Here is a 24,424-nt window from a genome sequence, read left to right on the forward strand (position 1 = left end):
TTTCACCCCGGTTCCACCTTTCATTTGCCCTGTACGATGGGCGCTGTAAGTGATGAAAATGGGGGGTGTTGGCTTATCTGGCGCCCGCAGCTCACAGACAAAATGCGAGTGAGCGAGGGAGAGAGCGAGGGTGGTACCAGCGCTGTTGTTATTATAATCTGGTGCCGTGCTAGCTGCTCTAACGGAGATAAGAAGAAGATGTTTCTACAATAATGTGGAGGGAGAGTCCTCTCCAGTCAGACTGAGAGGCTGATAAGTTAACTACAGCTCAGTGAGGTAAAGGACTCTTAGTCTAAATTCAAACGGTTTGGTCACAATTTATGTAAACACATATTTCCAAGGCACTCCTTTGTAATTATTGGGATAAACAAGTTTGAAATCATTCCAATGTATACTATAGGACAGTAACCAAAAATATCCTTTAAAACTGGAGAGATAAAAAAAAATGCATAAATAAATAAATGTTAAGGTAAAATAAGATATGAATGAACAACACACATAAAATAAGTTACATTAATGTGTTATTGGCTATGGTAGGTTATTGGTTATGTTCACATACTTATTTGATTACATCCACTTTTCTAAGATGACAACAGACTTTCGACCCAAAACCAGCAGCTAATCGCAGACTCAACCAGAGAGAAAGTAGTAGGCCTACATCATCAGCTACCATGTCTGACAGAGAGGAAGACAGTGAGGAGAACAGTCAGGAGAACAGTGATGACAGCTTGTAGGATTACTGGTCGTGCTAATGTTGTCTTGTGTTCACTTCTGCATGTGTGTTCTGTGTTCACCTCTGCACGTGTGTTCTGTGCCTAGTGTCTGGCAAATAAAGTCAAGACCCCTCAAAAGTTACGGTTTATTTCATTTTAAGGATGAGCACCAAGCAACATCTCCAGGTGCTCCTTTGAGAACCAGGGCAAAAAAGTTATGTGCACCCCTGGTCATAACATTGTTCCAAGTGAAGATAAAGTGTACATGATATATAGTAAAGAGGTTTTTACAGGGTTAACACATCTTTACATGAAATACCTTCCACAGATCAGAACATCACATATGTGCATATTATTACAGAAGGAATGACTGCACATGAGCATCACTTACATCACAATTACGGCAACATCCCTGTTAATACGTCAGTTCAACTTTGCTCTACAGAACAACTTCTTCAGGTGCTTAAAGATTTCTTTCACTTTCAGTCCATATATAACTGGATTAAAGAGGGGGTAATACAAGAATGCCTGTAAAGTCATTATGGAATGTAAATCAGATCCAAGTTGAATTATTATAACATCATATGCACACAAACAGGAGAAGCAGAATAAAACTACGAGGTGGGGTAAACAGGTCTGTGCAGCTTTTCTCCGGACATTTCTCCCGCTCCGATAGGAGATGACCAGTATTCTGGTGTATGTGAAAAGTATGAAGAACAAAGGTAAAAGGGCCATGCTGAACAGAGCATACACATCATATAAGGCTAGTGCTTTTGATCTAATGCAAAATAGATTGTAAATTGAATTGTTACAAAAAATAGATTTTAAAGTAAAATGACAGAATTTTGTATTAATAACCAGAATGACTGAGACTGCAACCTGACACGCAGGCACAAGCCAAGCCAAGCTGAGAATAACACTCACTGTAGTTGTTCTCATTATAGTATGATATTGCAGAGGCTTACATATAGACACATATCTGTCATAGGCCATGGCTGACAACAGCAAGAAATCTGAAGCACTTAACGTGTAATATATGAAGAATTGAAGGAGACAGGCTGAATATGATATGATCGGTTTCTCAGACACAAAGTTACCTAACAACTTTGGGTACATAGCAGTGTTGTAAACAATGGAGTTCAGCAGCAGCGCTGCGATAAAAAAGTACATAGGCTCATGGAGGTTCTTATGCTTCCATATAAGGCACATAATAGTAAAATTCAAGCAGATTGTTAGAATATATACAGTAAACATAATGAAAAAATACAAATACCTGAATTTGCCCATTACAACATACCCACTAAGAGCAATGGATGTTACATTTAAATCATCATCCATGAAGAACACCAATTTAAACAGGCAGGTTTTATAACAAATTAGTAAACTAAGAAAAAAACTCTTACCATGCACATTGCATTTACATTGCACAACATCTTGTTTGATTCATTAGCAGATACCAGACCTTAAACTGCACCTCATGTGTGTTCATGCAGAGATCAGAACTGTTTCCCTCAGACTAAGTATTTTATCACATTTCCTCACCCTCCATGGATCTCATTAACTCTTCAAAGCGCATCAAACTCTGGAGGCCTGAACCCAAAGGTGCCAAACTTTGTTTACATGGGAGTTCACTTCACTTATTTGCATTGAGAACTATTGCAGGGTTGGTGCGAGGCCCTAATCATTGACCTCATGTGCACTTACTAAATAACACACTGTCAAGTTTTTCTTCGGGTTACACTTTACAATTTCATTAGAATAATATAATACTTAATTTATCCTCAGACATACAAAGAGTAGGTTCCTGTTGGTTCCTTTCCCCCAAAGCCTTTGACTGACGTGCAGGGATGGAAATAGGAGTTAGAAGGACACTGGAAGGAGGTGACTACTTTTAATAAAAACCTGATTTTATTCGAAAGTCAAACCCCCACAATGAAGCTGATGCCGGGTATGACTTATCCACTTCATGGACCTCATTTTGTGCAGAACCATATTTGAAGTGGACGTCCAATCCAGGAAGCTGATACTTGAACTGTGTCATCCCTCCAGCCCAGGGATTGAGTGTGTCCATTTTGGAGATAATTGGAGAACCTTTGATTTTTTTGGCCTTTTCAAACTCATCTCTGAAGACTTGACTTTTCCTGAAAATCAGGTGGAAAATAAAGTTGCTCTGATTTGCATGATAGTTGGTGTACTGAGAAAAGTGGCCTCAGAGATGACTAATTCAAAGTCACGTGCATGTAGCCTGTGGCATCTTTGAAATATGACCTTGTATGTTTCAAATACCACAGGTCGTGTAGTGATGTTTGTTTTTTATCGGAGGGATGAAACCCTCTTTAATGGTCACACATGCAGTTATTGCACTATGGCACAGCGCCCGGGGAGCAATGGGAGTGGTTGAGGTACTGTCCACATCGCATACCTGAGGTCACGCAGTCAAGTATGTGACTTGTACAGGAACTTGGTCTCTGAGACTCAAAAAAGCCTTTTTCGCCTACATGTCCACTTTGCATCCCAGAGGTCGTGCTGTAAAGTATTTTAAGGGTACAGTACACGTCAAATACATAACTGCAGGAACTCGGGTATTTGCAATATACAGGGTGATTTCTCCTTGGTGCTTCATCACAGGTGTCTGAAACTGATATGGCACATTTCTGGTGTTCCAGGGACCAACATGTTCAAGTATCAGCTTCCTGTGTCTGTCGATGCATTGTGGAGATATGGCCGTGTCAATTTCAAATACCCCAGATCCTGCAGTAATGTATTTGAAGTGTAGAATGTCTAATTTTACCCGCCCTTTTTAAGAAAATGTTCTTTCAAATAAATGTTTAATTGTTGCCTGGCATGAAAATCACTGCAGCGAGAGATGGAGCACGCCAGATTTTCTGGAGGGCCTGCGGGTCTGACGTTTAAATATGTTTGTTGGCACTCAAAGACAAGGGATCCAACGCTGGTTTCGGGTCTCAACGTGCTCCAGGAACTCTGCCGTAAGGATACGAGTTTTGCCCGAAAGACATAGAAAAACAAGTCAAATCAAAGCAGGGAACCCCGTGGTCTCAGAATGTACATGTCTACAAATAAACCACTTGAATCTGGAGATCCTCTGACCTTTTCTCAGGTCAAAGGGGAGGGGTAAGGGAATGAAGCCCCGCCATGTCCACTTCTTGGAAGCCATGGCAACTGTAAAGTATTTGAAATGCACAGAATCACATTTCAGCAAAAAATGGTTTAAAATGATGTGGATTTTGCTGCATTGCCTCATATGGACATCAGTGAGGTCCCAGAGGTTGCCTGATGGGATTTTTGAACAACAATCTCTTGAGAAAAGATACAGTGGCCTTAGTTGATAGTTGAAAAGGGAAATATGTATCTGATGTTGACATTCACATGACGAATAAGGAAGGGTAACGGTAGAGACCCCGCCCCAAAAACAAGTGCCGTGGGGGTCCACAAAAAGCCCCTTGTCAGTTGGCCTTCGTCGTCCTCCTGCCCTTCTTCCAGAGGGGTCCTCCATTGTTTTTCGTCGTCCTGGCCTTACTGTACATTGACTTTGCCCACCTGCCCTTTCCCCTGGTCTTTGCCCCAGATCTCCTGCCGAAATCCCTCCTCTGCCTGTCTGATTACCTGATTCTGTTCACCTGTTGTCCTTGTGTTTTTCCTGCACTGCCCAGCTGCGTGTGTCCTTTTTATTAGTTCTGCATGTATTTTAGTTCTGGTTTTCTGTTGGTGTTGTATATTGTTCATGGGAGAGTTCTGTTTCATTAGTTTTTGCCTTGCCCTGTTTATTCATTCCTGGTTAAACTAAAGTAAAGGAACTTTACTTCAAAGTTACTTTGTGTCCTGGCGCCTCATTTATAAACGGTGCGTACGCTCAAAAGATTGCGTACGCCAGTTTATACACAATGTTTGCGATTCATAAAAAAACAGTGGTGTAGTGGGCGTTGGACGCGGGGGTACGCCGTACCCCCACTTATTTGGAGCATGATCTTTTTTTTAAGTCTAATAAATATAAAATCATTGCCAGTGTTATCAGTTGCAAGTGTGTATTTGTTGTAATAATGACGAAAACATAATACATTTCACAGTAATTATAATAAAAAATAAAAACGATTTCCTTAAAAAAGTATGATTCATCATCACGCTCGTGACCCCGCGGTCACTGACACACCCACGACGAGCCAGCTCGCCGCGCCCGTCGATTTTGCGGCAGCTCTTTCCCTCAAGAACACTAACGAAAAAGCTCTATAATGGCAGGCCAACATGTGTTACTTGACTTATTTTCTAAAAAGAATATAATTCACAAGAAGAAAGAGGCTAGCAGCACCGAAGCTACAAGTGAAGCTGCTAGTAATACATCATCAGAAGAGCCGCCTAAAGACGTGGATAATGCTAGCTAACGTGCACGTTAGCTGCGCTAGCAACGTTCCACTGGCTAGCTCAAGCTCACCTTTCCCAGAGGTATGGACGGAGGAGATGTGGTGGAGGAAACAAGAGGAATACCCGTGGATAGACTGCAAAGCTGGGAAAGTCTTCAAAACCCAAGGTGTGTGTGTGTGTGTGTGTGTGTGTGTGTGTGTGTGTGTGTGTGTGTGTGTGTGTGTGTGTGTGTGTGTGTGTGTGTGTGTGTGTGTGTGTGTGTGTGTGTGTGTGTGTGTGTGTGTGTGTGTGTGTGTGTGTGTGTGTGTGTGTGTGTGTGTGTGTGTGAAAAACAGCGCTGTCTGCTTATTTGCAATGTAGGCTAGGCCTAATCAGAATAATGTCAAGTCCAGATTCAATATTGTTTGTATAAGTATGGCTATATTTTTCGTTTTGTTTATTTAATAAGTTAATTTCAGGACAACTTTGGACATTTTGTTTGTTTGTTATGAGTTTTAAATAGATTTTGAAAGTGGAGAGAGAGATAGAGAGAGAAGCAGCACTGTCTGCTTAGTTGCAATACTGTAGCTTATGCAATTTAGGCCTATAAATTGTTTATGTAACGTACCAGTGTGTCCATGGTTTTGAGTCTGCGTGTGTGTTGAGCGCAGCGCCGTCTGCTTTTTGCAGTACAGTAACTAAAGTAGGACTAAGCATACCGGTAGTTTCTGTGGACCTGTCTGCCCGTTTTGTGAGTGCACTGCGCGCATGCGCACTTGTGTGGCATTGTTTGGGATGACCTAATTAAAATAGCGTCCCCCCAGTAAAAAAATCCCCACTACACCACTGTAAAAAACTAACTTGACGGGAAAACGTGCGGTCCTCCACGCAAACTCTGACCCATGCTTACGCACTAAGCACAAAAACGGGAGAGACGAGAAACTGCGACACCGTTGGCAGAAGGAAGAATGGAGAGAAATATGTGGAAATAATACCATAAATAAAATGTTACCTCTCATTTATCATATGAAGAATTCATTTTCAAACATTGATTAAAGCCAATCTTAAAAGGATTAAACAAACGCCTGTTTGCGAATCCTCAGTGCACACAAAAACATAACTTGGAGAAATAAATAAATACAGATATGTTATTTAAAACCACCTGGAATATGTTGTGTTAATGTTATGAAATGTTTTCTCATAAATCATGCGGTAAGCAGGAGGACAGAATTACGTCTAAACTGAGCCGTTTTGCATTTCTATAGGTTGTAGATCATGGTTTTATATACTATCATGTTTAATCATGTTTTATGCCGTTTGCCAATACTTGAAAAGTCGCTCTTAAAACACAGGAGGTATGGAAACTAAGAACACCATGTGGTACTAAATTGTACAGCTAATATAACACAACACATTAGTTTTATTTCCTTTAAATGGTGGATTATGGATATAGAGTTGCTGCGGACAGGAACAGCTGGAAAACAAAAGAATAATTCAGATCCAGTCGTCATGACTCCACTCCGGGGGGATTCCCCGATCATTTCTTAGAGTCTCTCATCAAGGGGGGGAGGGGGGGTCTCCTGTCCCCGGTACAAACACACTGCCTGAGGAAGGCTGTGTATTTATTTTGTCATTAGATTTTTTCGGACCACTTATTTATTTATTTTGGTGACGATCCGACCTCCATGCTGCTTCTCTGGTTCAAACTGCATCCACCAAACAATATGATTTATCTCGACCTCCCCAAAAGAACCCAAAGCTGACACGGTGTGAGATGTCTTTTTTAGCTGTTCTGCACGTCCTACGCTGATACGCAGTGTTTTATAAATCGGTGCGTATTTAATTGCTTTGTCCTACGTAAGCAACCTTCCCACGTGAATCCTACGCAAGGCTTTATACATGAGGCCCCTGCTCTTTGTTAATCCCTGATCTCCTGGTGAAACTGCTCATTATGTCTGCCCTCTCAAAAATGTGTTTTTTATTTGGCTAAATTATAGTTTCTTAAGTGTGTTTGTTTTGTTCCTTGATGCAGGGGAAACCAACTGTATACGTTGCAGATTCTTGATCTCTCATATTTCATCATCTATTTTTTTGCATTCTTTTGTGTGATCAAATCAAAGAATTCAAGTTTTCAAGATTTAAAATGTTTATTATCACTTTATTTTTCCATTATGAACATCATCAAAGAAACTACGACAGAGAAGATAAATGAGTAAAGCCCTGCAGGAAAGGCACCCTTAAAGCTGCAAAATGACAGATATGTTCCCACGCATAATATCATAACTACCCACACCACGTGAACTATATGTTTTTTACACAACGCATAAATGCCATCTACACTTAATCATGTTCTTCAAAAAATAATATTTGATTTAGAGTAAAGCAGCTCCAGGTGCTCATGTTGATCAACACGTGCAATCACAGCTTTGAAACCACAAAACAAACACTCCAAAGGCATATACATGATATAATAATATAGGCTATACATATATATATATATTTATGAATCTTTATCCTTTTAGCCATAACTGTAGAAGAGCAACTAATGAAATCCCATTACTATTTATAGCTAAAGACCAAATCAGCCTTAAAAAAAGTGATTTAACTAAAACATAGTATATACAGTAAGCAAAAGAATATATCAATTAAGAGTATGATTGATAGTCAGTGATGTCGAGTTCATGATGAAAACAATCTTAATGTTATATTAACCTCGAAGATGAAATCTGAACTCATTACTCTTCACAGTAAACCAGGAATGAAAACAAGTAGCATTATTTGAATTGAATACGACACTTCAACATCTTGAGATAGTGAAATATCTTTTTCATTTTTAGTCCGTATATGAGTGGGTTGAAAAGGGGGTTATAAGAAATGACTTGCAAAGTTAATATCAAACGTGTAGTTACAGGAATATGAAATCCAAGACGAACTATGATGCCATCAAAAGCAAAAAAACAGGAAAAGCTGATTAAAACCAACAGGTGGGGTAAACAGGTCTGTGCAGCTTTTCTCCTGTATTCTCTACCATTTGTATATGATATTATAAGTATCCTGGTGTATGTAAAAAGTATGAAGATAAGAGGCAGAAGGGACATATTTATCAACACGAACGCTCCATATACAGAGAGAGCGCTCGAGCTCACACACTGAAGATTGTAAATTGAATTGTTACAAAAAATCTCCCTAACAGTAAAACTGCAGAGTTTGCTATTAGAAAAAAGAACAATTCCCACTGCACTCACACAAGTCGGCAGAAGCCAAGACAAAACCAGACAGACAATGACAGTTCTTTTTCTCATGATGGTTGCATGTTGCAGAGGTCTACATATAGACACATATCTGTCATAGGCCATGGCTGCCAGCAGTAAAAACTCTGAATAGGACAGAGTGATATAAATCACAGTTTGAAAGAGACAAGCTTGATAAGATATGATCTGTTTCTCTGATAAAAAGTCAGTCAGAAGCTTTGGGTAGATGTTAGTGCTGTAAAGAACAGAGTTAATCAACAATGCTGCAATGAATATGTACATAGGCTCATGGAGGCTTTTGTGAATAACAATGATGCACACAATAGTGGAATTACTGCAGACGATAAAAAAGTAAACTGTAAACATGATCACAAAGTACAGATATCTATATCTCTGCACTTCCACATGCCCATCAAGAGTTATATATGTCACATTATATTCACCAGCCATTAATAGTTGTATAAAACAAGGCAGATTATGTTAACAACGTGAATTAAGATACAACCTGTTTGAAATGTTACATGTAAAGTAACCTGCACCTCAGAAAGTGAGCAGCTCCGCTTTGTGGATTCTTCTTTATCAGATTCTTCCCCGTCGACAGATCTCACGACTGACCGACTTGTAAACAACTGAATGAAACTCTAGAGGCATGTGGACACCAACAGGGAGGGGGGAGGGGGGGGGTGGGGGGTTTTGCTGGCTGCAAAACAAATGCAGGTATGGAAGAATAAAATGCTAAAAGCAGTTAGAGATCAAGATTTTTATTATTTTATTTGTTACTTTTCACGTTAGTTTTTCTGAGCAAATGTTCTGGAGACCCAAATGTCGACACATGTTCTGTCTTCATACAGGTCAAAACTTATGCAGCTAAATATTTCTGTACATCTTGGATATTAGACGAGATTTTCACTTTTTTTATCTTCAGACAACCCTCAGATTATTTTGCACATTTGTACACAGAGCTACTTCTGATGTGCAATAACTGCCGTAGGGTTGTCGGTTCAAGTCCCGAACAGACCTAAAAATGGAGTGTGGACTGCTACTGCTGGGAGAGGGCCCACTCAATAGCTATACTAGGATGAGACCACATTTCACTGTGTGTGCTTTTTAAATGTATTTGTGTGTATTTTATCCTCCAATTAAAAATATACAATACTTTGTGCAATATACCCCCCTACTGCCACTTTTATTAACATGGCGTACATGTCTGTTATATTGTTTTTGACTTATTGTGTTATTAATAACGTGTGCATACTTAGCCATTCTTTTATTATTTTCTTGACCTTACCTGCACGATCTGCTGTTCATGAACATTTCCACGATGCGGGACAAATAAAGGACTTCTGATTCTGATGCAAATTAGATCTTTATGAAGGCTGTTATGAGGCATTCAGAACGTTCCCTATTGCATCGGTAGAGTGTTTGCCATCAGCATCATGAGGATGTGCCAGGTACATTATATTTTAAGCTTTTAAATGATAGGCAGTCTGTGTGTGTAAGAAGCCTCACAATATGCAGAGGAAGGATGCACGGTAAGGGACACTGAAGTGGAGACTTCTGAGGAGGAGAGAGGTGGATTGTAAAACTCATACATTGTGTACACCCTACAGGAGAATAGAGTAACAAATAAACTAGCAGATATCACCATGAACCCCCCCCCCCCCCACTTCATAATGGACATTAACACAGTTATCTTTGACATTACAAGTTTTCTGACATGTCATGTGTAAACATGTTCATGAAGAGTTATGTAATGCTAACTTTTGAGGAGTTTGTTTACCTAAAGTGGTGTGTGTGTGTGTGTGTGTGTGTGTGTGTGTGTGTGTGTGTGTGTGTGTGTGTGTGTGTGTGTGTGTGTGTGTGTGTGTGTGTGTGTGTGTGTGTGTGTGTGTGTGTGTGTGTGTGTGTGTGTGTGTGTGTGTGTGTGTGACGCGTCTAGTGCAGTAGCGTAGTAGAATAGAGATGTTTGTAGATAGTGCATGTTGCATGCCGCTTTCTGCTTGCTACTCTCTGCTTACAGCTGCCGCCGCCAGCTAGCTAGCTAGGTGAAAAGAGGAGCCGAGTGTGTAAGTCTCCTCCTGCTGGTACACAGCCTCTCCACCACCAAGACTCCTGCAGTGCCTCCCCGTGGCCACACGTGGTAACTGGGTCCTTGCGGACCTAGGCTAAACTGGAGGGGATCTCGGAGCAGCAGCGGGCCCCAGAGACGCGGCGTATAGGCCCACCGTCGTGTGGATATGCCCTGACGCCCGTCAACCCCTGCCCCAACTATGGGTAAATAGCCCCGCTGCCTTGTGGGTAAGCCTATTTAGGCAAAGGCTAAGGGAGCACACCCTGACAGAAAAACAATGCGCTGGCGGTGCGCTATAGGCGGGCCTTAAAAAAACAAGGACCCGGCAGCCTCCTGCAGCCAGGATGGGGGACTGGTCGTCTTGGGTCACCCACGCCACCGGGTTTATCTCATCGTGGTGAAGATAGTGCTACTGGGAAGTGCGCACCCCCTATGGCACTTAAAAACTTCCTTGCGCAGGTATCCAACTCTGACCATGGTGAAGTACCTGGACCTTACAGCGTGTTGAAGTCTGGTGGCGATGGGGTTCTGGCAACGGGAGCAGGTACGAATGAACTGGAAGCTCTTAGCTAAGAAGCCTGCACGGCAGCAGCACAGGGTATAGGTCGCTAACAGCTCGGACTGAGTGGAAGCTGTTTTCGGCAGACCCCTGTGCGTTGAGCAGCCCTATTTAGGGGCCACACTGCTCACCCCAATTGGGGAAGGGCCTAGAAAAGGTGGCCTAAAAATTGCCCACTCAACCCCGCCTGGATAGGATACCCCACCTATCGGGCCATTCCATTACCGCGGTCGAAATACAAATAAAAATTACGGACGGAAATCACGGAAATCATGCAACTTAAGACTGGCAACATGGAATGTAAGGACTCTCCTGGACTCGTATGGCAGCTCTGACAGACCTCATAGGAGAACAGCATTGGTTGCTGCTGAGCTGAGTCGCTACAACATCGACATTGCTGCTCTGAGTGAGACCAGAATCTTGGATGGAGGCTCTCTAACAGAGGAAGGGATGGGCTACACGTTCTTCTGGAAAGGTTACCCGTCAGGAGGACAACATCTGCATGGTGTAGGACTAGCCATCAAAAACACTCTACTACCAAGACTCGCTGAAACACCTGTTGGCATTAGTGAGAGACTAATGTCCCTCCGTATCCCCCTGGTTAAGAACCGCTTCGCCACACTTCTCAGTGCATATGCACCGACCCTGCCATCCGAGAGTGAGGCCAAGGACTCTTTCTACCAGTCACTGGACGAGGCTCTTCGCCGGATCCCCAAGAATGACAAGATTTTCTTGCTTGGTGATTTTAACGCCAGAGTGGGACAAAACAGCAGCATATGGAGTGGAGTGCTTGGCAGGCATGGAGTTGGCCAGGTTAATGCAAATGGATGAGATTAATCACTCTCTGCTCTGAGCATAATCTGACCATAACCAACACTATCTTCCAGCAGAAGGCTAAATACAAGACTTCGTGGATGCAGCCTCGTTCCAAACACTGGCACCTGATAGACTGTCATTGTGAGACGAAGTGACATCAGAGACGTTCACATCACCCGTGCCATGAGAGGTGCAGAATGCTGGACAGATCACCGTCTGATCATGGCCAAGGTCCACATGCAAGTGCACCCAGAAGGAGGCGACTAGATTGCACCCGCCTGGAAAACCCTGATGCAAGGAATGAATTCCGTTGCTCCCTGGCTGAGAAACTAGGGGGGATGGAGTTGTCCTTGAGCTCATCTGAGAACACCATGGACCAGAAGTGGAACTCTATCAGCTCGGCTCTCTATGAGTTAGCAGCCCAAACAATCGGCTATAAGAGCAAGAACCACCAAGACTGGTTTGATGAAAACTCGGAAACCATCCATGACTTGCTGAAGGACATGCACAGAGCACATCGGGCAATGTTAAAGAGCCCCTCGTCCAGTAGCACCAGGCAGCAATGGCATAGAATTCGTCGGGAAGTACAAAGGGCTACTCGGGTCATGCAGAATGAGTGGTGGACTAAAAAGGCACACGAAATCCAGTCTTTTGCCGAAAAAAATGACATGCACAACTTTTACAATGCTGTCAAGAAGATCTACGGCCCAATAAGCCGCTGTATCACTTCCCTGAAAACAGCAGATGGCCTGACAGTCCTGAAGGACTAGCATAGCATTCTGCTGAGATGGGCTGAACATTTGGGTACCCTGCTAAATCAGGACTCTGATGCAGACCCCACCGTCCTTGACGACCTGCCTACACTTCCTCCTATGCACAATCTAGACCAGCCCCCAACCTTCCTGGAGGTCCTATCAGCTATCAATTCCCTTAAAAACAACAAGTCCCCTGGTAATGACAACATCCCTGCTGAGCTATTGAAACAAGGAGGCTACCTCTGTACAAGAGCATTACACAAGTACATCACCGAGGTCTGGGCTGATGAGAACGTCCCACAACAATGGAGAGACGCCAATGTTGTCACCATTTACAAGAACAAGGGTGACAAGGCTGTCTGTGGCAACAGCAGGGATATCTCGCTCCTTGCTGTCGCCGGTAAGGTCCTGGCAAAGGTTATGCTCCAGAGGCTGATTTAAAAACACCACCGAGTCAATACTGCCTGAATCACAATGTGGATTTAGGAAGAGCAGGAGCACGGTGGACATGATTTTCACAGCTCGACAGCTGCAGGAAAAGTGCAGAGAACAGCATCAGGACCTGTTCATGGCCTTTGTCGATCTCTCCAAAGCCTTCGACACTGTCCAGAGAAAACTTTTATGGGAAGTCCTTATCAGGTTTGGCTGCCCCAAAAAGTTTGTCAACATCCTCCGCCAATTTCATGACGGAATGACTGCTCGGGTGACTATACTGTAGGAGGACAAGAGTCTTCCCCCTTCCCTGTACATACAGGGGTGAGGCAGGGGTGTGTATTAGCACCAGTACTTTTTAACATCTTCCTGCTATGTGTCACCCAGCTTCTCCACAAGGAGATTGAGGACAGTAGCGGTGTGGCAGTGGACTTTCGTCTAGATGGCAACCTCTTCAACATAAGGAGGCTCCAGGCAACCACCAAACTGCAAAGAGAGTCATTGAGCTGCAGTATGCAGACGACTGTGCTCTTGTATCTCACAGTCCACAAGACCTCCAGTCTGTTCTTACTGCTGCGGTGAGAGCGTACAGCAGGATGGGACTGACCGTCAACACCATCAAGACGGAAGTAGTTTGCCAGTGGAGTGCCAACATCCCATCTACACCACCTACATTCACTGCTGTCTGTTGTACCATCCTTCAGATACCTGGGGAGCATTCTCTCTGAAGACAACACCATTGACAATGAGGTCCAAAACAGGATAAAGCAGGCATCAGCTGCCTTTGGGAGACTCCGGCGTAGGGTCTTTCAAAACAAGAACCTCCATCTCCGCACGAAGGTATGTGTCTACCAAGCCATCTGCATCACTACCCTCCTTTACAGCTGCGAAGCCTGGGTAACTTACAGCCGCCACATCAGTGCCCTAGAGCAGTTCCACATACGCTGCCTTCAGCGCATCCTGGGAATTACCTTGCGTGATCGTGTGCCCCACTCTGAAGTACTCTCGAAGACCAACTGCAGGAGTATTGAGGCCACAATTACTCAGCACCAGCTACGATGGCTGGGCCATGTAGTAAGGATGCCCTCAAACCGCCTGCCTCGCAGAGTGCTATATGGCCAGCTACACCATGGTCGACGCCAGGGGCGTCGCCTGGACCTGGAAACATTCGGGGCTTAGCCCCCAGGGGCGGCGCTACAGTCAAATGTTCTACTGCAAGATTCCCCACACGCACATACACAATTGCGCCATCTGGTGTCACAAACGTGCGCCTGCATTAGCTTTGTTACGGCAATGGATTGTGGGAGATTCTCATAGCACGTGAGGATCTCTTGAGGGTAAGGTGCCTGTATTATCTCGGTGGACAAAATGTATGTTTTTATTTTATAAGGACAATAACGTACTGTTGTGTTTGTTTCGTTTAATGTTAATTGTTTAATGCTCACAGTCACAGCAACATGTTTTTTGTGTGATTGGCTATTTGTTTTATATGATTTATCAACGTGATCATCAATAGCTAATCTGAGCACCAGAACCCAGCTCACGAGTCCTTTTATGCTCTCCATTGAAATGCAGGTATGTGAGTTTTGTACACCAGTTTATTTATGTTTAATGTTTCACATTGCTCCACATGATGCCTTGACTACAAAGTCTTCCATGTTTCTTCGCTTCTTCCTCTGTGTCACAGTTTCGGGAATATCAAGATCATTACACAGGGCCTTGGTCTTGTCATAGACCTCATGTGCTTTCTCGTTACTTCGGTAACTTTTCAGTGTGTTCTCAACTGCTGTTTTGTAATCTACTGCCTGCACCAAGTCAATTGTTTCTTTCTGCAGGTATTTGTGCAGGCCCTGAGTGGTTGAGAGCAGTGTCTGGAACATGACAGCATGTAGATGGTACTGCATTTTCAAAGCTTGCTTTCCAGTCCCTTTGCTAGAGGGGCTGAAAGGCTCCCTAAAGTCTTGATCAAAGCAGGGAGGTTTTTGACATGCCCAGCGAACAAGTTGTTTGTCCCCTACCTCTAGCTGTTTCTGAAATGTTTGCAATCTCTGATGGTGGACAAGAGATGTGGAGAAGAAAGAGTAGAGACACTCCAGGAGATCAACGCAGGTATGTGAGTTTTGTACACCAGTTTGTATAAGTTTAATGTTTCACATTGCTTGCGAAAAATATACTACCACTATACGATCACTGATGTTTTGTTGTTGACTGGACACTTATTTTGTAAAAGAGATAGCATGAGAGGATCTCTTAAGCAATGCAGCTCACGTGTCCTTTTTATATGCTGTCCATTGAAATGCAGGAAAGTAATCACCAGCTCTGAGTGATCTGTTGCCGAGGGGACACTACACCGGAGTTACATAAGCAGAGATAAAGTGCTATTTTGGGGGGAACTCACCTCCTCTGGGGTCCCCCAGGAAGACTTTTTTTATTAACCACTGTAACCGGTCTGGTTTGACGCCACATGTGATCTCTGCGTTGTGTTATGTTGTGTAAATGAGAACGACTTATTTCTTGCCAACCAGGATTTATTCTCTGTGCAAAACAGAATATAATAATTAAAGCAGGAAATGGCTTCATCAGCTTTCTAACTTCACACTTCTCCTCAGTGGGGCCTGAAGCTAACTCAGGAAAGTATACAGAGTTCTAAATAATACAATTAACAGATATACATCTATCCATGGTGGCAAACCAGTTTTTCCTTGTAAACCAATATACACAAATATAACCATTAATTTACACTTACATAACAATACAATTTACAGTTACAAAATACAAAAAGAATACCCACATACCTGTGCAAAACAGAATATAATAATTAAAGCAGGAAATGGCTTCATCAGCTTTCTAACTTCACACCTTCAGTGGAAGAAAACACGCACATGTTAGGTTAGCATATAGCTAAACTTTAGAAAGCTCCCAAACACTGTTTGAAGCGCTGCACATTATATAAACTACAGTCACACACGGCAAAATATAGATATTAACTGCAAATAGGTTTGGCTTGTGTGAAGTGTAACATTAAACAATCTATTAACATATAAAATACAACATTTATGACACCACTCGTTCCACTTACTTCTCCTCAGTGGGGCCTGAAGCTAACTGATTAAGATTTTTTTTAAATACTGAAGTTAAAAGCATCAATCTTGTGCACTTTGAGAGCAACATTAAGAGATATGGATACATCTCTCAACACCCATATGTCAAAAAGAAATCAAAGAATCAGAATCAGAAACGGGTTTATTATTTAAAAACACTTCATTTTCCAATTAAATCATAAACTATGTCAAATTATTAGAAGTTGTTAGTAATCAGATTAAACAGAAAAAAGGGATGGAAGGAGGAAATAATAATCCCTCATCTCTTGCTGTTTGCGGTTGAAATGATCTCTTTTGCTGGCCAAACATGCTGGATGGAAAGCAGTGGTGTCTCACTTGCCTTGGCCCTGTATCTGCAGTCCCTAAATCAGTCATGTTACTCATTGACTCTTGTCTGTTCTGGTGTTCCTGTTCATTGTTGTCTCAATTGTCGTTCTTGTCTTTTGTATCTCCTTCTTGTGTGTCCCTTTCTCCTGTTCTCCTTTCTTCATCCTCTACTCTGTTTGGCTCATCTGTGATGACTGTGTAGGTAAACACAAACAAGTATGTATCAGTTTCCAGCTCTGTCAAATAAATGAATTTCAAGATACACACATTTGTCTTCATTCAAATGAGTGTCACCACACTGTCACAAAATGTAATACTGTAATACTGTCACAAAAAGAGGTTGCACATTTAAATTCAGGTGTTGTTATGGCAACGTCAGTGGCCAGACAGCCACATTTACTGCTGCAAATACGTTCAAACATGCTGTCGACACGTAAAGCAGTGGCAACTATGCCACCATTTCAGCTGACTTTTTCTCAGAAATACTGTCACATAACATCCATATATATTTCAGTGCTAGGTTGATGCTTAGCTAAGCTAACTATGAAACACTTTAACTGACAGGAATCAGGATCAACTGTGTACTACTGTAAGGTAGCTTCTAGCTTCATGTCGAACACAGACAGTAAGTCAACATTTCCCAGAGAGCTTTCTTTGAAATCACCAAGTAACGCTAAAAAATACAACATTTAGATTGTATGACAAAGTGTTTATTTAATATATCTGGCTAGCTATAGCTACTTGCTAACGGTTTAGCTTACCCGCGCGATTCAAAGTAACGTCAACGTAGCTATAATTTATGCTTTGCTTACATGTTCGCATAACTTGTAAGTTTACTGACAGGTACATACCTTGTTCACCTGGCTCAGGTGGTGGCTCTGGGGTTGTTGTGTGAGCCACCACTTGAGAATGGCCGTCTTTTTTATTAAAGAAATGTCTAATGTCCATCTTCAGAATCTCCGCATCCGGGGCTAAAGCCCCGGATGCCTACCCCAGGCGACGCCCATGGTCGACGCTCTGCTGGAGGGCATAAGAAACGCTATAAAGACCAGCTGAAGACTGTGTTAAAGAAATGTAAAATCAGACCTGAGGCCCTGGAGGACGCTGCTGCTGACCGTAATACCTGGCGCCAGCTGTGCTGGGATGGGACCCAAATGCCGGAGGAGGAAAGGACAGCCAGGAGACGAGATTCAGGAGGAACACGCCTACAGTTGCTACTACCACCACATACACTTGTCCTACCTGCAATAGGATCTGTGGGTCCAGGATAGGGCTATTCAGCCACCAAAGAACTCACCGATAGAAGTGGACGTCATCATCGGATTCGATGGACAACCATAAGCAAGCTGTGTGTGTGTGTGTGTGTGTGTGTGTGTGTGTGTGTGTGTGTGTGTGTGTGTGTGTGTGTATGTGGCCTAGCATTACTATACTTGTGGGGACCTACATCTGTTTACATAGTCACGTGTGGGGACTCGCCTCCCTTATGGGGACAAATTGGAGGTCCCCATGAGGGGAATCATTAATTTTAGGATGAAGACTTGGTTAGGTGTAGGGTTAGGCATGTGTTGGTTATGGTTAAGGTTAGGATAAGTCTCCAGGAAATGCATGTAAGTGTTACGGTGTGCAGGAAGCAGGACCCAAAATGCAGATTTAAGTGACAAAATAATTCCTTTATTTCAAGGCTACAATTTGCAGAGACAGAACAGAACACTCACCGCAGTTTACTCACAACACAAGACAACCCGACAAAGAGAGACAGAAAACCCAGAACTTAAATACACCCAGGACTAATCACATAAACACGAGACAGGTGAGGAGGGAGGAGAAAACACAGAGGCACCAGGTGAACACAATCGGGTAATCAGGGAGGGAAACAGACAGAAAGCAAACGGGCAGGAAACGGGGGTGAACAATTTACAAAATAAAACAGGAAACCCAAAGATAGAAAAAGACAAGAAAACACCAACACAGACAGATCCTAACAGTAAGTCAATGTAATGTCCCCTGAAGTGATGTGTGTGTGTGTGTGTGTGTGTGTGTGTGTGTGTGTGTGTGTGTGTGTGTGTGTGTGTGTGTGTGTGTGTGTGTGTGTGTGTGTGTGTGTGTGTGTGTGTGTGTGTGGTGTGTGTGTGTGTGTGTGTGTGTGTGTGTGTGTGGTGTGTGTGTGTGTGTGTGTGTGTGTGTGTGTGTGTGTGTGTGTGTGTGTGTGTGTGTGTGTGTGTGTGTGTGTGTGACAAAGACAGTAAAACGTAATCCTTGATATGGATTTTGGATGTTTGAGTGGATTACAAAAAACATAATTGAGTCTCACTTTATTATTATTTATGTTAATTATTATAACGTGTTAATCGTATTATTTTGTATTACTCTGTATATTATATAACCATTTATTATATTAAATGATCTTATAAAGTTGTTGTTAATGTGTTTACTAACAGGCCAAAGTTTCTCTCCTCAGAGGACTAAGGAGAAACCGAGCTGTTGACCACCTCGGACCAATTACTGAGATAATCACCTGAGCTACTCAGCAGCTCAGGTGAGTGTGTGTTGTGTTTGTGACAACAGAGCCCCCCCCCCCCCGAGACTCACTGTGACCACTGGGTCATAATTAGCTGTACACTGGCTGTAGTCCGGAGAGGGGGGGGAGCTTCTGTGGACACGGCTGTGATCTGAACACATTGCATCATATTACTGAGAGGCAAACACACACACACACACACACACACACACACACACACACACACACACACACACACACACACACACACACACACACACACACACACACACACACACACACACACACGCACACATACCCTAGTAGATACACATCAACACTTTCCAGTCTAGAGACGCAACTAAAACTAGACTTTTTTGTATTTGCCAAACGTTTATGTGTAAGACAGAAAATATTTTGCTGATTAATGATTTTGGGGGCCCCTAAAGACCCTCATTACATCAGCTTCTGTGGACACTGCTGTCTTCTGAAAACAATGCATCATCTTACTTAGGTGCAAACACACACACTCAGACACACACACACAGTTACATCACTTTAGGTCATTTCTGATAACAATGTCACCACATCTTGACCTCTTTGACCTTAGAGTGTAAAAGTTAAGGCTCTTTATTACTCATTTTGATGATGTATCAACTCATTTGGTCGGTTTCTCGTCATTAACTCACACACATTTTATCGTGGGAAGGTCAACTTTAAGTTTTAGGGATGTTTGAGAAGATGACACTTGGAAATGCTGTGCAGTGTTACAGACTAACTTAAATAAAAAACTGCTCCCACGGTGATCATCTCTACCAAACAGAAAGTGGACCCTTTTAAAGCTCAGAGCTTTTCCTTTCTGACGAAGCTCTTATTTGAATTAAACTACCATACAAGAGGCATATAGAAAACTTTGCCTCGTGTTCTTCATGTCTTTGGAACACCTTCCGGTCTCTTTAAGGGCCACAAATACATATTTTCTCTATGTTTACCAAAAGCTCAGGAACATTCAAGAAGATATTCTGCAGATTCATTGACAATTTGTAATCGAGGGGGCCCTAAATAACACACATTGCAAGGTTATTAACCAGTTTAGCCCCCAGCCTGTTTTTTCAGGTCTCAGGCTCGAAAATGACATTCCCAGAATAAATGACTATAACTTCACTTCTAAAAGGGGTACATTAATAATCTTTTTTCTCAAAGCAATGATAAACTTGTGAGTTGGATGTAGAAAAGTCAGAATCAATATAGATTTTTTTTTTAATTTTAAAGTAAATTCAGATTGAACATAGTAAAAAAATGTCAATTATATTTTCCGTCCAAAAAGAACCCATTACTTATAGTGAAAACCACCCTTGAATGATGGGTTAGTAGACTAAAAGCTTTAGGAATCCAAACTGCAGGGCCGGTCCTAGACATTTTGGTGCCCTAGGCGAGATTATGATTTGGTGCCCCCCCCCCCATATAGAATATATAAAGAATAAATGAAAAATCTCTACAAAAGATCAATACACTACAACAACTGAAACTTATTGACATTGGTTGGTTATATACATAAAGAAGGTTTAAAATGTATTCATTATTGTATGAACATGTTTTATTTGGGGGCTGGACGTCGCATCCTCTAAGGCAGGGGTATTCAACTAAAATTCAACGAGGTCCAGTTAGAGAAAATCTCCACATGCAAAGGTCCGGAACATCAAAATGTCTAAGTTGCTTTATGAATTAGTGTGATATATATTGAAGTAGCCTGTAGCTTTATCAACATGCATTTAAAACAATGCATTTAAAAATAAAATAGGAGAAAATAAATAAAATAGCTTTTTAAAATATGTGCATCTTTAAAGTGCTTAATTTTAGATAAATAAAATAAAGTGTAGCAGCAGCTTGAGTTTCCCTTTTTCTTTGTTAACCGTTTCAAATCATGACTTAACAGTTTCAGACGATTATAGAACAATATCAGTCTTTACACATCATAACAATTGAACAGTTTTAAAGTTTCTCTTTCTTTCCCTCTTATATTGCAGTCCCTCACTCACTTGTTTTAAATTCAGTGCGAGAATTGAGCTGGAGCTTGTCCTACCAGGAGTTTAAATCTGGGCTGAAATGGTGTCAGGGCCATTCTCATACACACATGCAGGTGCTCATTGGTTAGCCTCGGTTAGCCTGCCCTGGAACGATATTTAGTTTTGATCCTGGTGGACTGATCATATTGGGCTCTGAGACTGCTTATTTTTTGTGACCTCAGTTCTGACTTGAGAGGGAATGTTTGGTCAAACACTTTGTGTTTTGTCTCATAATGGCGATTTGGCACTTTTAATGAGCGCCACGGTCTCTGAACAAATGAGACACACTGGTTCATGTGCTCCCAGTGGGCAGGATGAACATGAATGAGTCCGTCCACTCAGGGTTAAAAGCTCTGTTCTCACTGTCCACTTTCCCCTTCTTGGAGAGCACCATGTGTAATTATTTGTCTCTCCCTGTCTGCCGCTAACACGCCTGTTCACTCTCCTCTCCGCTTCTCTCCCTGTATCGCTAATTATTCTCTTCACTCACTTTCCTCTCCGCTTCTCTCTGCCGCTTTCTCATCTCTTCTTCTGTGTTTCTCTCCCTGTATCGCTCACTCTTCTCTTTCGCCCCCTGTCGGCAGCGGTTAAAATAGAATCACCCCGTCAAAATTGAAATCCCCTGTATTGATTATAGGTCTGTGTCCGTATATGTCGGCGTCTGGGTCCGGATCCGGACCGCGGTCCGCCTGTTGCCGACCCCTGCTCTAGGGGAGTCCGGGGGTATGCCCCCCCGGAAAGATATGTTTTAACATTTTAAAGTAAAATGCTTCAATCTGGTGCACTTTGAGCAGAATTACTAGAGACTAGAATAGATCTAGGGCAGGGGTCTCCAACACGTCGATCGCGAGCTACCGGTAGCTCGCAAGCCCTCAATAAGTAGCTCGCCAAGCAAATCCAAAATGTAAAAAATACACCAAAAATAAAGGAAATGTAATTAAAAGAATCTACCCTATGCATAAACGAAACCTCAATCATAGCGAACTCTATCTACTTACTACAACTCTATATCTATCTAACACCCCTCCTCCCCCCACAATGAATATCGACCAATCACGTTCTTGCTTGATTTGCGGGACCAGCGTTGCAGTCGGGAAGAAAAGCAATGTGGAGCGGCACCTCACCGCTTCATAAGGAGTTTAACCTTTTCTTCTGGCAGAATCTACACAACACATCAGCCCCATTGATCACAGCATGCCAGCCTATACTGTAAAACACATGAGGGGCAGAGTTTTACTGTGTGTGTGTCGTTGCAACTTGCATATGTATTGCACTTGACGCACACACACATGTCGTAATTTCCACTGGGGACAGTCCCCCCAACTTTTCGAAATCCTGTTTGTGTCCCCCCACTTTACAAATATGTTTATTATTATTTTTTAATAATACACACAGCTTCTGTGAGCGAGAGAGCGAGAGAGAGCGAGCGAGCGAGAGAGAGCGAGAGCGCGAGAGAGAGCGAGAGAGAGCGAGAGAGAGCGAGAGAGAGCGAGAGAGAGCGAGAGAGAGCGAGAGAGAGCGAGAGAGAGCGAGAGAGCGAGAGAGAGCGAGAGAGAGAGAACCTTTATCTATTTAATATAGTTGTAACAAATAAAGTAAGAAATCATTCCAATGTGTACTATATTGTATTTAAAAGGGGAGTGATTAGTAAAATATGCATAAATAGAAAGAAAAAATGCTAACTAGGTAACATAACATAAGAATACACAAGTTTAAATTGGTTGTGATCATATTCTAAAGATGTTTGCATTATTGAAAAGTATACAGCTCCCTTTCATCTGATTGTTGAGAGCTGTATCCATAAATCCACTTTGTGCTCAAAGTGCACCAGATTGATGGATTTAACTTCAACAATTTAAAAAAAAAAAATCTTCCCGGGGGTGCATACCCCCGGACCCCCCTAGAGTATGTGAGGTCCACCCCAAATAAAGCAGGTTCAAATAATTAAATTGCATTCATTTTCTTTTAGTACACACTGAAAACGGGTCCCACAGACCCAAACAGCACACAAAGGTTAAAGGTACGCATAGAATAATGTTAAAATGTGCTAAATATATACACTGCAAAAAACAAAAAAAAGAGGAGTAAAAGTAGCTCATGACTTGTTTTATTTTTTGAAAGTAGCTCTCATCCTAAAAAAGGTTGGAGACCCCTGATCTAGGGGGTACAACTTTAAACACCCATATGAAAAAGATTGGTTTACATTTGAATAACCAAATAGCCTAAGACTTACTGTAAGTATGTGAACATAACCAATAACCTACCATAGCCAATAATAAATAAATGTAACGTATTTTATTTTTCTTGTTCATTTATATCTTATTTTACCTAGTTAACATTTATTTATTCATGCATTGTTTTTAATATCTCCAGTTTTAAACGATATGTTTGGTTTACTGTCCTATAGTATGCATTGGAATGATTTAAAACCTGTTTTTATTTATCCTAATAATTATAAAGGTGTGCCTTGGAAATATTTGTTTACATAAATTGTGACCAAACCGTTTGAGACCCACTGAGACAACTTAGACTAAAGTGAACTATATCTAAACACTCAAGAGTCCTTTACCTCACTGAGCTGTAGTTATCAGCCTCAATCCAACAACAATCTGTGATACCGATGAGCGCCCTCTCTCTCTCTCTTGCTCGCTCGCACTTTGGCTGTGAGCTGCGGGCGCCAGATAAGCCAACATCCCCCATTTTCATCCCTTACATCGCCAATCGTATAATATATAATGATATTAAAAGTGTAACCGGGGTGAAAAGGGTGTTACATTTACTTAATTATGAATGTAGTTACATCAAGGCTGAAAATTAGGATGTACCAAACAGTCAAAAAAAATGTTTTCCCTCCCAGAACTATCCCCCCAGATCTGGCACCCTAGGCGACCTCCTATGTCGCCTATGCCAAAGACCGGCCCTGCCAAACTATAACATATAATAAGTACCCTGTATCAAGATTGATGCCACCAAAAAACCGAGAGAAGAAGACGAAGCCGACTCCGAGCTGTCCCACTTCAGGCGAGCTTTTTGAGACCTCCCCCGGCTGCGATCGGCTATTCTCGTCTACTTTCGAGCCTCAACGCGTCTCAAACAAGCCTACTCGCTCTCAAGGCTGCGGGCGTCTTTGTCCCGCGAGATTTCAACGTCTCATGTAGGCGAGCCTCCAGAACAAGTCGGACAAAATTACTAACCATCATGCAACGCACTAGCAAGACGTTGATCGCAACTGCGCAGGTCTCGCTTGTCTCAAACAAGCCTTCTGACTTCACTAGGCTTGTTTGAGACGCGTTGCGGCTCGCCTCGAATGTAGACGAGAGTAGCCGATCGCAGCCGGGGGAGGTCTCAAAAAGCTCGCCTGAAGTCGGACAGCTCGGAGTCGGCTTCGTCTTCTTCTTCTTCTTCTTCTCTCGGTTTTTTGGCGGATTGCAAACAGCTTGAAGGTGCATACCGCCACCTCCGGAGTCGGCTTGACTCGGT

At 42.4% G+C, this 24,424-nt stretch overlaps 2 protein-coding genes and 1 long non-coding RNA gene across 3 annotated transcripts; all 3 read right to left on the reverse strand.

Annotated features, from left to right (window-relative positions):
* Nucleotides 1–944: 944 nt before the first annotated feature.
* Nucleotides 945–2,051, reverse strand: LOC117559785 (olfactory receptor 6N2-like). Its single transcript, XM_034236448.1, has one exon. It carries the CDS (start codon nucleotides 2,049–2,051, stop codon nucleotides 1,137–1,139), a length of 915 nt encoding a protein of 304 aa, XP_034092339.1. The 3' UTR covers nucleotides 945–1,136.
* Nucleotides 2,052–7,836: 5,785 nt separating this feature from the next.
* Nucleotides 7,837–8,874, reverse strand: LOC117559786 (olfactory receptor 11A1-like). The gene has a single exon (XM_034236449.1). The coding sequence runs from the start codon at nucleotides 8,768–8,770 to the stop codon at nucleotides 7,844–7,846; it is 927 nt and encodes a 308-aa protein (XP_034092340.1). The 5' UTR covers nucleotides 8,771–8,874; the 3' UTR covers nucleotides 7,837–7,843.
* Nucleotides 8,875–15,465: 6,591 nt separating this feature from the next.
* Nucleotides 15,466–16,059, reverse strand: LOC117559787. Its single transcript, XR_004571044.1, has 3 exons — nucleotides 16,033–16,059; nucleotides 15,749–15,812; nucleotides 15,466–15,488 (listed from the first exon to the last, which is right to left on the reverse strand). It is a non-coding gene; the product is annotated as an uncharacterized LOC117559787 (long non-coding RNA).
* Between the last annotated feature and the right edge of the window lie 8,365 nt (nucleotides 16,060–24,424).

This window comes from Gymnodraco acuticeps, unplaced genomic scaffold (genome assembly GCF_902827175.1).
Source record: "Gymnodraco acuticeps unplaced genomic scaffold, fGymAcu1.1, whole genome shotgun sequence".
Lineage (NCBI taxonomy): Eukaryota > Metazoa > Chordata > Actinopteri > Perciformes > Bathydraconidae > Gymnodraco > Gymnodraco acuticeps.